This window comes from Caretta caretta, chromosome 5, assembly GCF_965140235.1.
Source record: "Caretta caretta isolate rCarCar2 chromosome 5, rCarCar1.hap1, whole genome shotgun sequence".
Lineage (NCBI taxonomy): Eukaryota > Metazoa > Chordata > Testudines > Cheloniidae > Caretta > Caretta caretta.
Genome location: NC_134210.1, coordinates 35,187,906 through 35,203,723, shown reverse-complemented (window position 1 = coordinate 35,203,723; position 15,818 = coordinate 35,187,906). Strand labels below are relative to the sequence as shown.

The 15,818-nt window shown below is 40.9% G+C and overlaps 1 protein-coding gene across 1 annotated transcript; it reads right to left on the bottom strand.

The window, feature by feature from the left end:
• LOC125636894 (granzyme A) lies at positions 1 to 12,597 on the bottom strand. Its single transcript, XM_048850685.2, has 5 exons — positions 12,489 to 12,597; positions 11,569 to 11,707; positions 8,573 to 8,711; positions 3,286 to 3,558; positions 1 to 942 (listed from the first exon to the last, which is right to left on the bottom strand). Exons 1-5 carry the CDS (start codon positions 12,547 to 12,549, stop codon positions 781 to 783), a joined length of 774 nt encoding a protein of 257 aa, XP_048706642.1. The 5' UTR covers positions 12,550 to 12,597; the 3' UTR covers positions 1 to 780.
• Positions 12,598 to 15,818: the final 3,221 nt, after the last annotated feature.

The following is a 15,818-nucleotide window of genomic DNA, read 5'->3' as shown; positions in this document are numbered from 1 at the left end:
TTTATTGCCTTTTCTTTATTAAATGCAAAATATTATAATGTAATGAAATGGTTGAAGTTTTGAAATACATAGACGTTAGGAAATTCAAAATCATTAGATTTCACAGTCAAATAAACTTCCCTACAAAGTATGCAGTCTTTGAAACTCCTCAGGCTGCCAGACCTAACAGCCCCCTTCAGAGGGCCTTCAGAAGATGGGGGGTAAAAATAAATCATGGGTTCTTCAGAGGAAGGAGAGGCATCAACAGTATTTCCAGGATTCTGGGGTTATTCCTAGAATCTCAGTGACTCTCCAGGATTTTACGGAAATCCAGATATAGATATGTGTAATTATTCTCAATATTCAATTAGGACCAAATTCTATTAAGTTCAGTGAGAGTCGGATTGGACCTTGAGCTGAAATGCTCATTATCTATACAGAGATCTAGTAAATGTGCTTTGTAAAGGTGAAGTAATACTCCTCTCCTTAGCCACGAAGCACCTGTGTAGCCCCTCTGTGGCTGAGAATACAGGGCATATACTGTTATAGGAGAATGCTATGCTTATGTTGTGCTGGGGTTAAGGTAATTTCTTTGCTGAAATCACATATATGAAATTTGTGCCCCAAAGTGAATTCTGATGGGAAAGTTACAAGCGATTGAAGGGGCTTATAGTGAAATTACCACTTCATGAAGCTATTGCATAATACTCTGATCATACTGACTTCATCATTCAAAAATAAATTTTGTTACAAGTAAATACATATCAGAGCAACAGAAAATCAGTCAGTGATTGACTCAATCTATAAGTCACCCCCTATGGTTTTCTTTATCCAGAGAAGATGCGTCTTCGTAAGACGAGTGTAGACACCAGGGCTTTGAACAGCACCACACTTGTTTTTCTTGCCAAAGGAGGTGATGCCTTTCAATTCACCATTACATATCAAAGGACCACCTGAATCCCCCTAAAGAAGAGGAAGACAAACTTGACATCAGAATTTACAAAGGTTTGAAAACACACCGCTAATTAAACTGGTGCACGTGTGTGTGTATGTGTAGACAAGTTCTGAGGAAAGTTTTCAGAAATTAATTCTTACTTCTATGGGTCTTTCCTAAGAATATGTGTTCTGTATCTAAAAAATGAAAAAGGTTTGAATCTGATCCATTCATTTGTGAATTAAATAGAGAATAAATCTAATTTAGTAGTAATGAACATGTCCTTTTTTTTATAATCTGAAACAAACTGGAAACTTTGCCCTTTGAATGCAGAAAGTTTCTGGAAATAATTAGTAAATCTAATCGAAAAGTAAAACTTCTATGTTGGTTGGAAAATTAATCATCTAGTAATGTCCTTGTCGGGGTGTGTATAAAACAGATAGTACAGTGTGTTAACTGTTTTATTGCTGGATAGAAAGGCTTCTATGAAAATGGAGAATTGGACAAAACCTTTGAAATCATCAGTAAGTCAAGCCATAATATACCAGACAAAGTTGCCAAGAGGTGTGATTTTCCCCCATGTCCCCAGTGTATATAAATGGATGGAATATTCTGCAACAGACAAAAGTTAATCCTTTGTCTTTTTCTCCTCTTTCTCCTGATTTAGATTATAAGTAAAGTGGATTTGAAGATCTATATTAGGAATTTTGATAGTGCCCATCAAAGTAGTATCTACTTTCCTGATCCTTCAAGCCCTCATTGGTACTACTCATGTGATTAAAGTTATAAATTTCTAAAGTATATTCAGGATCAGAGACTAAGTGGTTATAAACTAAATCAGTCTTTGTTAAGGCCTGAAAATGTATTACCTACACTAGGATCAATTTAGTGTATAAATATGATGTAGAATAAATGTTTTTAGACTTTCTCAAATATTTTTAGAACAACAGCTTTGGATCATTCCTGATGACAGACTGTATGAGAGAAAGATGCATGACGTGAAACAAAGGAATGGGAGTGACTATTAGGTATTAGCCATTACTTCTGGATAGGTTGGACAACCTCCTTTTTGAATCTACCAAATGCACTTGGGTGTTCCTTTACTGTATCAGAAATGAAATGATACAAAGCCATGAAATGACTCATGAGAAATATAAGCAGGACTTGGGTCTTGACTCTGCTTCCATTGAAGTCAATGAGAGTTATAGAAATGACTTTAATAACAGCAGAATCAGACGACTGGGGCCTCATCTTGTAAGGTCTTGAGCAACGTTTGTAGAGTGGTTTTTGAGCACCCTCAACTCTTCAGAGGTGGGTACTCACTGCTTCACAGGACTGGCCTAGGAACCTCAATGCAAACATGTACTTATTTTCTGTTGGAGTGCAAGTATATTAAGTTCTCAATTATTAAATTTGTCTCTCTGCATAAAATTAGAAGCTATAAGGCTAGTCATGAGTAACTGGGGTAGGGTCTGCAGTGGGTACTCAATTATTACCTGCCAGAGAATGTGAATACTAATGTTTTTGTAAAAGTCCACTTCTTGATGGATGATTCCACTTATAGCAAAAAACATTATATAATAAATTAATTATGTAAACATTGTAGAAATATGGCTGTTTATGTATAGCTATCACCACTTGATATGGCTGAAATTTGTTTTATCACTTGACTTATGTACATATGAAATGCACTAGACCATGTAAAGCCTGTTCCAAAGCTCAGTGGAGTCAATGGGAGTCTTTCCATTGATTTCAGTGGCTTTTAGAATAGGCCCATGTAGCTTAATCTGAATTACCATTGTAGAGACTGGACATTTCCACTGCTCTTTCTCCACTAAAGACCATTTGACTGCAGAAAAGGAAAAATATTTTCCTCTTTTCCCTGCTCAGAAAAGCATAAAAGTCCAGTGGCCCTCAAGATAGTTTACAAATCAGAAGCTTTGATTTTAAGTCTTAGGAAATCAGATCAGCACAGTCCTTTATAACTCTCAGACACACAAAGGGCTTGTCTACATTACCCGCTGGATTGATTCAGTGGGGGTCGATTTATTGCATCTAGTCGAGCGCTCTCCCGTTGACTCCGGTACTCCACCAGGGCGAGAGGCACAGGCAGAGTCGACGGGAGAGTATCAGCCGTCAACTTACTGCAGTGAAGGCAAGTAAGACAAGTAAGTAGATCTAAGTACGTTGACTTCAGCTACGTGAATAACGTAGCTGAAGTTGCGTAGCTTAGATTGATCCCTCCCCGAGTGTAGACACTTGTTTTGCAGCTGAACTAAAGACCTGAGCATTCTGATGGGCTCATCATACCCATTGTTCTATATTTTATTTTTAAGAGCCTCTAGATGGGTACAACCAGCATATCTACTTACAACACATGAGTCTTTTCCTCCGTTCTTATCTCCAGCACACACCATGTTCATAGTTATAATGGGTTTATAATTATAGTGATTCTGATCATTGCAGGTTCTTCTGTCGATGATGGTGATGTTGACTTCCCTCAGGATATCAGAAAGTTTACGCTCTCGATTCTTAATTATTCCCCATCCTGCTACTTGGCAATTTGTTCCTGGTTTGGGATCAGTGTCTGTGTTAGGTAGCTTAATGGTTTTCACAGCTTTATTAATTTTTGCTGTTTGTTTAAGCTATTGGATAATAAGAAGACATGGTTATTGCAGGGGGAGCTGGTAGTAACCCCTGTCTTTAAGTTGCTCAATACTCTCCATTATGATTATGAAATATTTTTGTGACCTTTTCTTGGAGAAGATCTCATACCTTTGGTATTCAGCAGCAGACTACTCTTGAGCTAGGGAAGTGCCTTTCATTTGCCCCATGAAATTTCATTCAGCTTTCCATAAGATACTATGAAAAATCATAATTTCCCTTCTCTGGCTTATGGTTATCAGAAAATTTTTGGCAACTTGCCAAAATAACTGAACACAGGAACATTCCAAAGTGCTGGGCTTATACCTCTGCCAAAGCAGCAAAACCACTGTATTGGGAACATCTGGGAGTAGGGCTGGTCAAAAATTTCCATTGAAACTGTTTTCTGACAGAAAATTGGGTTTTCATTTAAAAAGTTTTTGTGTGAAATGTGTCTGCTTTCTGCAGAAATTTTTGTTTAACTGAAAAACTAAAAAACGAAATATTGTGGCTAAACCCAGACATATTTCTATTTAGAATGGCTTTGCAGTGCTTCATGTAGGTTGGGAGTTTTATGCTCCAAATCTCTTCTATGGGCTGGCTCTCTGGCTGGCCTAAATTTCCCATGATGCATCATGACCAAGGACTCCTATGATGCACCTTCTTCCAATACCAAAATGGGAGAAAGTGATACATTATGAAAGATGGAAGTAGAAATTACCACATCTGAGGTGGAAGTCAAACTCAAACATCTTAATTGGACTAAACTGGGGGCCCTGGATTACTCTCCATCCAAAAATATTAAAGGAACTGGCACATGAAATTGCAAGCCCAACAGCAAGGATTTTTAATGAATCTGTAAACTTGGGAGTTGTATCCTATGACTGGAGAATTACTAATATAGTACCTATCTTTAAGAAAGAGAAAAAAAAGTGATCTGGGAAACTACAGGCCTGTTAGTTTGACCTCAACTATATGCAAGGTCTTGGAACAAATTTTGAAAGAGAAAGTCATTAAGGACATAGAAGTAAATGGTAATTGGGATAAAATACAGCATGGTTTTACAAAAGGTAGATCTTGCCAGACCAACCCCATCTCCTTCTTTGAGAAGATAACTGATTTTTTAGACAAAGGAAATGCAGTAGATCTAATCTACCTGAATTTCACTAAGACATTTGATACAATTCTACATGGGAAATTATTAAATTGGAGACTATGGGGCTTAATATGAAAATTAAAAGGTGGATAAGGAACTGGTTAAAGGGGAGACTACAATGGGTCATACTGAAAGGTGAACTGTCAGGCTGGAGGGAGGTTACTAGTGGAGTTCCTCAGGTATCAGTCTTGTCACCAATCCTACTTTATATTTTTATTAATGACCTGGGCACAAAAAGTGGGGAGTGTGTTAATAAAATTTAGAGATGACAGAAAGTTGGGAGGTATTGCCAATATGGAGGAGTACCAGAATATCATACAAGAAGATCTGGATGACCTTGAAAACTGGAGTAATAGAAATGGGATGAAATTTCAATTGTACAGAGTGCAAGGCCATGCACTTAGGGACTAACAACAAGAATTTTTGCTATGAAAAAGGCTAATTCAGTCTTAGGATGCATCAGGCAAGGTATTTCCAGTAGAGACAGGGAGTCTAAGTACCATTATAAAAGGCACTGGTGAGACCTCCTCTGGAATACTATGTGCAATTCTGGTCACCCATGTTTAAGAAAGATTAATTCATACTGGAACAGGCGCAGAGAAGGGCTACTACGGATGATCAGAGAAATGGAAAACCTATGTTATGAGAGGAGACTCAAAGAGCTTGGCTTGTTTAGCCTAATGAAAAGAAGGTTCAGGGAAGATATGATTGCTCTCTATAAATACATCAGAGAGATAAATACCAGGGAAGGGGAAGGAGTTATTTAAGTGACATGCCAATGTTGACACAAGAACAAATGGATATAAACTGGCCATCGACAAGTTTGGACTTGAAACTAGATGAAGGTGTCTAACCATCAGAGGAGTGAAGTTCTGGAAAAACCTTCCAAGGGGACTACTGGGGGCAAAAAAGCTAACAGGCGTCAAGACTAAGCTTGATAAGCTTATGGAGGGGATGGTATAATGAGGTTGCCTGCAATGGCATGTAACCAATCTGCGATTGCTAGTAGCCAATATCTCCAATGGCTGGACACTAGATGTGGAGGGAGCTGCCTTACTACAGAGAATTTTTTTCCAGGTATCTGGCTAGTGGGTCTTGCCCACATACTCAGGGGCTAACTGATCACTATATTTGGAATTGGGAAGGAATTTTCCCCTGGGTCAGGTTGGCAGAGACCATGGGGGTTTTTTTTACTTCCTCTCCAGCATGGGACATGGGTCACTTGTGGGTTTAAACTGGTGCAAACGGTGGATTCTCTGTAACTTGAAGTCTTTAAATCATGACTTGAGACTTCAGTAACTCAGCCAGAGGTTAGGGGTCTATTACTGGAGTAGGTGGGCAAGGTTGTGTGGCCTGCAATGTGCGGGAGGCAAGACTAGATGATCATGATGGTTCCTTCTGGCCTTAAAGTCTATGAGCATATCAGAAAGCTATTGGAGAGCTAGCCCCACAGAGGAGAATGGGAGCATAAAGCCCCTGAACTGGAACTCCCTTGAGGGACCACAATGCCATTTTGAATAGCAATATTTTGTTTTTTTGGTTGAAAAATGTTGCCAAAAAGTTGAAAATTTTCATAGAAAATTCAGAGTAAAACAAACAGACGAAAAAATGTCAGAACAGCTGACAGGGGGAGGGGGAAGAAAACTGGGCTGGGCTCAGCTCCCCTTCCATGGCCCTGGCCCTAGCACATGGCCCCAGTGGCTCATTCCCCCACCCAGAGGGGTACATGGAGCTGGAGCTCCCCTATCTCTCAAGAGTGGGACGTAAGAAAGAGAATTAGGCCAGTCCTGGTGACTACTCCATAGACCCAGCCCATGTCCTCAATTGCCTACTGCCTGCTTCTGGAACAGTAGCCTTTCCTTTAGCCAGCTACAGTTAGTCCTGTAGCTCATGCGGTAGCAATCTACCCTACAGAGCTCAAGATTCAGGGGTTTAAGCCTACTGTTGCATGATAGAGGATCTTTTGTAACTGAATAGAACACAACATATTTTTGCCTTTTTCCTTTAAAAAAAACCTAGGAAACTATACATATCCCCCCAAAAAACTACATTAAAAGAATGTTAGATTGCAAAGTCAAGTGCTTGACATTTAGGAAATGGCAGATTTACAGTTGCTTATGAATTTCATTATCACATAGTCTTTAATTATCATATGATATGCTATTTTTTTTCCACTGGACCCCCTGCCTCATTCACTCAAAGGGTGCACTGTCAGGCAACTGTAAATTGAGCTTTTCCTAATTTCCTAAATAACATTCTTTTAATGGATTTTTTAAAATCTAATGTATAGCTTAAGAGAAGTAAAAATATTAAATGGGAGTCAGATATTTGACTAACAACACTCCCTATAATAGGGATCAGTAACCTTTGGCCTGCGGTCCGCCGGGTAAGCCCTCTGGTGGGCTGGGCCGGTTTTTTACCTGCCGTAGAATCATAGAATCATAGAATATCAGGGTTGGAAGGGACCTCAGGAGGTCATCTAGTCCAACTCCCTGCTCAAAGCAGGACCAATCCCCAACTAAATCATCCCAGCCAGGGCTTTCTCAAGCCTGACCTTAAAAATATCTAAGGAAGGAGATTCCACTACCTCCCTAGGTAATGCATTCCAGTGTTTCACCACCCTCCTAGTGAAAAAGTTTTTCCTAATATCCAACCTAAACCTCCCCCACTGCAACTTGAGACCATTACTCCTTGTACTGTCATCAGCTACCACTGAGAACAGTCTAGAGCCATCCTCTTTGGAACCCCCTTTCAGGTAGTTGAAAGTAGCTATCAAATCCCCCCTCATTCTTCTCTTCCGCAGACTAAACAATCCCAGTTCCCTCAGCGTCTCCTCATAAGTCATGTGTTCCAGTCCCCTAATCATTTTTGTTGCCCTGCGCTGGACGTTTTCCAATTTTTCCACATCCTTCTTGTAGTGTGGGGCCCAAAACTGCCAATGTCGAATAGAGGGGAACGATCACCTCCCTCGATCTGCTGGCAATGCCCCTACTTATACATCCCAAAATGCCATTGGCCTTCTTGGCAACAAGGGCACACTGTTGACTCATATCCAGCTTCTCGTCCACTGTAACCCCTAGGTCCTTTTCTGCAGAACTGCTGCCTAGCCATTCGGTCCCCAGTCTGTAGCGGTGCGTGGGGTTCTTCCATCCTAAGTGCAGGACTCTGCACTTGTCCTTGTTGAACCTCATCAGATTTCTTTTGGCCTAATCCTCTAATTTGTCTAGGTCCCTCTGTATCCTATCCCTACCCTCCAGCGTATCTACCTTTCCTCCCAGTTTAGTGTCTGCAGATTCGGCTGATCACAGCTCCCACTGGCCGCAGTTCACCGCTCCAGGCCTCGGTGCCGGCCGAGGGTTGTGCTGGCTGCTGCTTCCCGCAGCCCCCATTGGCCTGGAACAGCAAACCATGGCCAGTGGGAGCTGTGATCGGCCGAACCTGTGGACGCGGCAGGTAAACAAACGGGCCTGGCCTGCCAGGGGGCTTATCCTGGCAGGCTGTGTGCCAAAGGTTGCTGATCCCTGCCCTATAACATTAGATTACGTAATACTTTGCACAATAACTAGTTAACATATTCAGATGTCAAGTATAGGCTATTATGTGCACAAAAATATTTTCTATAAGCAGTGCTCCTTATAAGAAGTCAGAAGTCTTCACAGGAAGTTTGGGAAAGTATAAAATGACAAATGAGTGTATGCATAACAAAGTCAGAAATATTATATAACTAAAGATTTAACTAACAGTTACATAACTAAAGATTTTGTCTAGAGTCTTTGTAAGGCAGGTAGCATGCCATCACATATCCATACAGGATAGAAAGTTGCATATGCTTAAAATTCTGTTTAATAAAAATTCTATACCTGCAGAAGCATAATGTCATTTTCTTTTCCCTGCTCATTAAAGCATGGGTAGCGAATTGATCTTGCAATCTTAAAAATCTGTTGTTCTTTCTCTTTCTTTGAAAGTGAATGAGCTCCAAGAATAACTGTGCCTGTATCACTGAAAAGAACAACATAGTTAATTGTATTAATTATACAAAACTATACATGCGTTCGGTAGTGTTCATTTCTAGTAGGTACTATACTCTCTTGCTGATAAATACACTGCTGTAATTTGTTCTATAGTGTTCAGTTGCTTAGCTACAAAGTTGATCAATCTCTTTTCATATGCCAAAGCAACAAATAATAATTAATACAATAATAAGAAACAGCACATTACTATTAATAATTCATAATTATAAATAATTACATGAGCTAAAATCATACAGCTATATCTGTACCTATATGAATTTCACAGGGTCTTGGAGGGGTTTCGGATCTCGGGATACAAACCTGTCGCTACAGTTTTGGTTCTGGTATTGATACAAAAGTGGAAGAGATCTATTTTCTGGTTTCAGTTTGGATGCATCAGAAATTTGATGAGGACAGCTATACTGGGAACAGAAATCTTATAAAAACTGACACTTATGTGATTTCTGCCATTTTGGGCTGAAATCTCATGAGAACAACTAATGGAATCTGGATGCTGTTTGATCTGAAATCAAATCTGAACGGTATCATTGCTTTGACCTTGAACCTGAATCCCAAACCTTTGAAATATTTCCAATCAGGATCTCAACACTGTCTCCTCAGTCCACATCTAATTCAGCTCAATTGCCTCCCCTTAAGTGTCTGGCCTCCTTATAGACTCACCAGACAATGGAGGTGTCGCTTACTGATCTGTGCTTGCTAGGGGTTCCTTGAATGGATGCCTAGGATTCTATGCTCTTCTTGGCCAATCAAGGACCAGTTTTATATCAGACCATGCCACTAATTGCTCCAGTGACTCTAAAGTGCACTGTGATTGCATGGGAGGAAGTTGCACATGCATTTAAGTTGAGCTGGGATATAGGATTGGAGGACATTCAACAGCTCTTCCAATCTCAGCAAGATTTCCCCTTTCACCCATTCAAGCACTGTGGGCAAGGCTATGGGGAAATGATCCTTTTTTCTTAGGACATTATATTGGTGTTTAATTGCTGGTTGAACTTTATGCTGGCTAGCTATTTCATTTTCTCTTTGTTCAGGTCAAGCCAGAATTGCTTTCTGTTTTCCATATGTTCTTGTACACTAATATTGTAACTGTGGGGCCCCAAGTAGTCTTTACAAGGAGCTAAATATATTCACCTGTTTGGGCTGTGACAGTAGGAATTAATCTCTCTCTCTCTTTCTGAATTGTGGGATCCAAGCTTCATTGGGATTGAAAGACTTGACAGGAGAGACACTGTGTGGGGTCTGGCTCAGTGGCAGCTCTAACCCTCTTGATGGGGGTAAAGGGTGGGACTTGTGTTTTAAATCTCATATCCACACCTGGGTGGGCCAGATAGATTATTCGGCTAGGTAGCCTGTCAGTCAGGAGAAAGGTTGGCTCACAAGCTAAATTATTAAGGCCACCCTAGCCAGAGGCGGCAGGTTTATATAATTTTTGGTGGTGCCCAGAACAGGTCCAAGTCCCGCCCGTCCCCACCTGCCTAAGGTTCTGGGAGGGTGTTTGGGTGCTGGGTGCCGGCTCTGGGCTGGGGCAGAAGGTTGGGGTGCGAGAGAGGGTGAGGGGTGTGGTGCTTACCTTGGGCAGCTCCCGAAAGCGACCTGCACACCCCTCTGGCAGCGGCTCCTAGGCAGGGGCGCTGGCGGGGTGTCTCCGCATGCCGTTGCACGCAGCCACTGTCCCCGCAGCTCCCATTGGCCATAGTTCCCAGCCAATGGGAGCTGCGGAGTCAGTGCTCGGGGTGGGGGCAGCGCACCGAGACATCCCCGCCCCCCGAGGCTGTAGGACGGTTCTGGCCACTTCCGGGAGTGGGGCAGAGCAAGGCCAGGTAGGAAGCCGCCTTAGCCCTGCTGTGCCGCTGGTGGTGGTGGCGGTGGCCGGGGCCCCCCGGGCCCTTTAAATCCCTTGGGGGTGGCGGGCAGGGTTGGGAGATGCTCTGGGGGAGGCATGCAGGGATAGCAGGTGGGACCGGGGCAGAGACCTGGCCCTGAACATTGGTGAAGCCGGGGCCCCATGCCCTGAATAATCCTGGAGCACTGGCACCATGGGCCCATATAACTCGCCGCCCTGACTCTAACTGCAAAGAGTTGGTCCATCCTCACCTTCATTTGTTTATCTTGCTATTCCACAAAGTTAATTCATAAAGAAAATAATTTAATTAATAAATATATAAATTAATACATAAATTAAAGAGCTCTTTTAGCGTATCCTCAGGTAATGAACTGCATTCATCTTATACAACGAAATGACACAAATTTCATTCCACTTTTGTGGGCAGCTATTTTGTACTGCTTTGAACTTTGCTCAGCAAAATTGTGATTGACTAAGAAAAGACTCAATAAGTCTTTCCTTGAGTTAACTGCTGCTATTCTATGCCTGCGTCCAAATAGTAGTTAACAAAATATCTCTGCATATAGATAGAAGGTTAGGGCACCTTATTATGGTTTTTGTTATTCACGAACATGTTGAAATGGAGACCACAATTGCTTGGTTGCCAATGTAAATGCTAAAGTGTAATAATAAGATTATAATCCCAATTACACTAGCTATACAAAAATATAAGAGATATTAATTTTCATGCTTCAGAAGATAAGCTACTAATTGTCTGGAGTTAGAAGAAACGCACCTCACAGGCATATTATTGCATAATTATCTATTATGACAGGATACCAGAGTAGATGAAACATTAATTTTATTTGTTGTGGCAATTTCTAAAGCATGCTAGATCTACAGTATCAGGCATTAGCTTTGGTTCATATTGTGTATTATTTACTTTGCTGTTAAACTAGTAAGAACATTCTATGAGATAGAAATTTTTAGAAGAACTTACATTTTACAATGGGCTGCCGTTAACACCCAATTCTCTTTGATCAAAGCTCCTCCACAATATTCTTTCCCTTTGATTAGGGCCATATATGGTCTTGAATGTGGAGTCACTGCATACCCTCCAATGATATCCACACATGAATCTAAAAATAAAAATAAACCAGGCTTGACACAGTTGGGACAGCCTATAATGTAAAAAAATCCCATTCATAGAGAAAGGGGTAGCGTAATTTTACAATATAATGCATATAAATATATGCACAGACTTACAGTGCTGGATGTAGCTGTATTAGGGGTGGGATTTTTAAAATGGGTCTGTGTTGGTCTAAATCTGCTTCCATTGAGTTCAATGGGAATAGAATTAGGCCAACCCTGATTTTGAAAATCCCACCCTAAAATACAAATGGTCTTGCAGAGCTTTACTTGCTTGAGCTGCAGTTGTTTCCATTGCTAGGTTCATCAGCTTTCATTATGCCAAAGAACCCTGGATCTGACACTGTCTAAACATTATGCAGTGTACTCTGAAAAAGTGGATACACAATTCACTACATAAATCAGATAAAGTGTTAAATGAACAATATTTTTTTCAAAAAGTTTGGAAATGAAGAGATTTATGCCAATTGCAGCATCATTTCTGATGGAATTTTCTGACTCGTGGATAGATATACATTTTTTGAGAAGGGAAAACATGCAACTCTTCTAGACTCCAGTTGCCTCCCTCCTTTGCAGGTTGAGTTAAGATTTTCCCTTCATATGTTATTTTTTGATTTGTCATAAGGCTTAACTTTTACAATCAATGGAAAATAAATAAAAATGTATTCTTTCTCTTACTTACTGATAACTTCATTATTTAAATATATCTAGCTACATGTTGCTCTACACACATCATGAATTACAATGACAATGGATAAAAGCAGCACTTACCTCCAGGAATTACCAGGAGAATAATGGTAGCAGAAGCAGACAAAGTGAAGAGAAGCCCCATTATTGCTGCAGTTTGTTCTTGTATAATACGTGTCTAATATATATTGAAAATGAAAAGGATGTGGGTTTTTTTTTCCTTTGAAGGACATCTGACATTCTGTAACTGTGAAACAAGAAAAGAACCACAATATAACTTCTACGATGTCTTGAGGAAGGTGTCATTTCTAAGCACAGCACCTGCATCATGTATTGATGAGGCATGAAGCTAGGAGCCCCTGAATAGGGCTGGCTGGAAAACAAGTTTAGAATTCAACAAATAAGCATTTGCTGACAAAAAATGTTTGGTTAAAAAATTTCTGACCAGCTCTACCTCTGAGGTCAAATCCCAGGCCTAACATTAGCTCACTGTGTGTTCTTGGGAGAGTCACTTGACCTTGCGAGCCACTGAATATCGGTTTCCTCATGTTTAAAATACCTCAGTAACGTGCAGTGTGCTATTTGGCTTAGACTTGCACATTTCTTGAAAATGTAACGTACTAACTACTATTAGCCTGAGACAAGTGTCAGATCTTGTGCAGTATGATCACTCCTGCTGAGACACAGTACAGCTGGTCTTGAATCAGTGTGGACATGAAGACAGAAAAAGAGACTAAAATGCTTTAGGAAAGTGAGATGATACAAAGATTAATTAGCCAAGGAAACTGCTAAAAAAGTATTTTATTTCATCTGTATCTTATTTAAAGAGGAATGTGCTTAACCGAGAACAGAGGATGTTTAAAAAACTGTTGAGGAGGGGAGTGACCATTATTCGTTTGCTGCATCTTCATACTAACTAGAATGAGGGAGCGAGATTTTCTTATAGTTCTTTTCTGAAATATTCTGATTGTACAGTGTGCCTAAGATTTTGGGTGATAGGAACAGGAAAAGGCCATCCAGCTTTCGATATGCGGCATTTTTTGGTTGATCTTAATCCTACATTTGGGCTTCTCCACATGCTGGCCCTGTCCCTTTACCAAAAGAAATTGAGATGTCTTTTGAACCCCCTGTGTTTCACTTAATTTCTCTGATACCACTATCTTATTTCATATGTTTATTATCCTTTCTGCCCAAGTTCTCTATTTGCTCCCCGATTCATTATTTTTGATGTCTCTTAATTTTTTAAGCTGTTTCCTGTGTGATTTGTTAAGTTTGGTGGGATTGTTAGGGGAATTGATTCATGTACAAATATAATACATCTACTGCAATTAAAAAACCCAAAGACCTTGTAATGAATCTGTGGCCACCTGCATTCAGACACCACCTTTGCCAAAGCCATATACATCTGACATAGAGAATAAAAAGTTGGACACTGTGTTCTCTTCTACTTGTGCAGAAAGTGACTTTGCCATTAGCTTTTTCATTCGCATTAAGACATATACTCTTTGCAGGCCAACCACTTGACTAGATCCATCAGACCAGAAGCCATGGAACACATGAACAATAGCTGTGTCTTTAGAGTCCTATTTGGCAAAGCATTTATGCACATGCGCAAATTTAAACAGGTGAATAGTCCCATTGAAGAAGATAGTTTTGATGAGGGAAAGATATTTCAGGGGAAATAGTTTGATGTGGTCTCTGCCCTTGCATAGCTGCTGATTGGATGTAACAGAAGTGTGCTTTGATTTAAAGAGTGCTTTGGGTATTTGCTCAGAAAGTAAAGCTACCCATACAATCTGGAGTTCCACCTAAAGATAGGATATAGTGTCAAAGTTTTGCTGATATTGAATGTACAGATGTGTGTATTTTCAAACTTGACCATAGCTAGTAATAATTATCTATTCTTGCTGTCATGGAAAAACATTTCAGTACTGAAACCTCATTCAGCGGACTTGTGGTTTTCTAAGCCATTATTAAAAATAAGAGCTACATGGTTTTGGAGCAGTTATATTTCAATTGGTATTTTAAGATCACTGTAGGTTTTCTACATTCTTCACACTAGGGTCAGACGGTTCGTTTGTAGTGGTTTAGCAGATGACGTGCCCAAGATCAGTGGAATCACAGGTGGTCTGAAATACGGATTCATACCTCTAGCTGCTGGGCTTGCTTTAATGGTGCAGTGGTTTTGTTACTCTGATGGCTACTGACGCTGGATCTTTCCTACACGATCAGACACTTAGGTCATGAATAAGGCTCTGCCAGCCCTGTCTATCCTGGGCTGCTCTTTGCATGGCTTCTGTGTTGTTAAGTCCCATAAGTTTTCCCTCTCTGACTAGTGTTTGACTGAGGGATTCTTCAGTCAGTCACTTTTGTGTGTTCTCCAGCTGCCCAATGCCACACCTGCCATAGAATCATAGAATTGTAGGACTGGAAGGGACCTCGAGAGATCATCTACTTCAGTCCCCTGAATAGGTACATCCTCAGGTCCTTCCCTGTGGGTCCCATGGGTATGACTTAACCCTCTTCTGCTGTTCGAGCCAGTGGCATTTCTCCTGGTCAGCAAGCTTCTGTTGCTCCAGCTCTGTCTCCAGCTCCTGCCATCCTTCCTGCATGAGCAGCCTTTTCCACTCCAGTCACCATGTCTCTGGATCTGTAGCCATCACTGCTACTTCTGCTGGACACTCTGGAATCATCTCCTCAATCCCCAGCATGCCCTCAGGAGGAGAAGGGAGCTCTTCTGGCCCCCCGTATGAAGGAGGTGTGATGCTGTATGGAATATGTGGGACACTTTATGATAAATTGCAGGAAATCTGACCAGATATGCCGTGTGAGGTACCTGCAAAAATGTTATAAATTGCCAAGTATGATAATCTTGTTTATATGTTTGTATCACCTTTGTATTGTGGGTTATAGATATGTAGGGTATATCTGTATTTCCAAATTTGTGCTGTGTTTCTGGGTAACACCCCCTGACAGATTGGCATCAGCACTGCCTAGCCTGTTCAATGGCCCATCAGGGGTCATCAACCGTACAATGAACCCACTGAAAGGCTAGGGACTACACCTTATGAGTCAGCAAGGCATGTAGGGGCAGGCTGGTGGACAGAGACCTCTAAGGCTTTTCCATGCCATGTGCTGTGAAGCTTGTGTTTAGAACACAGGAATTACAAGGCACATGGCAAAAGGAATACAAAGGGCAGTTGCATCTTCTCCACTTTGTCTTCAATCCTGCTTCTTACCTCTGCAGTACCTGTTCTACAAACTGAAGCTCTGAACAAAGGACTGAATGACCCATCCAAGCTGTGGATGTGTTCCAGAGGAACTTTCAAGCCAGCAAACTCACCAATACTGCTCATATATGGACTTTGAAATCTTTGTATGTATGTGATTGCTTTACCATTTAACAACTCTCTT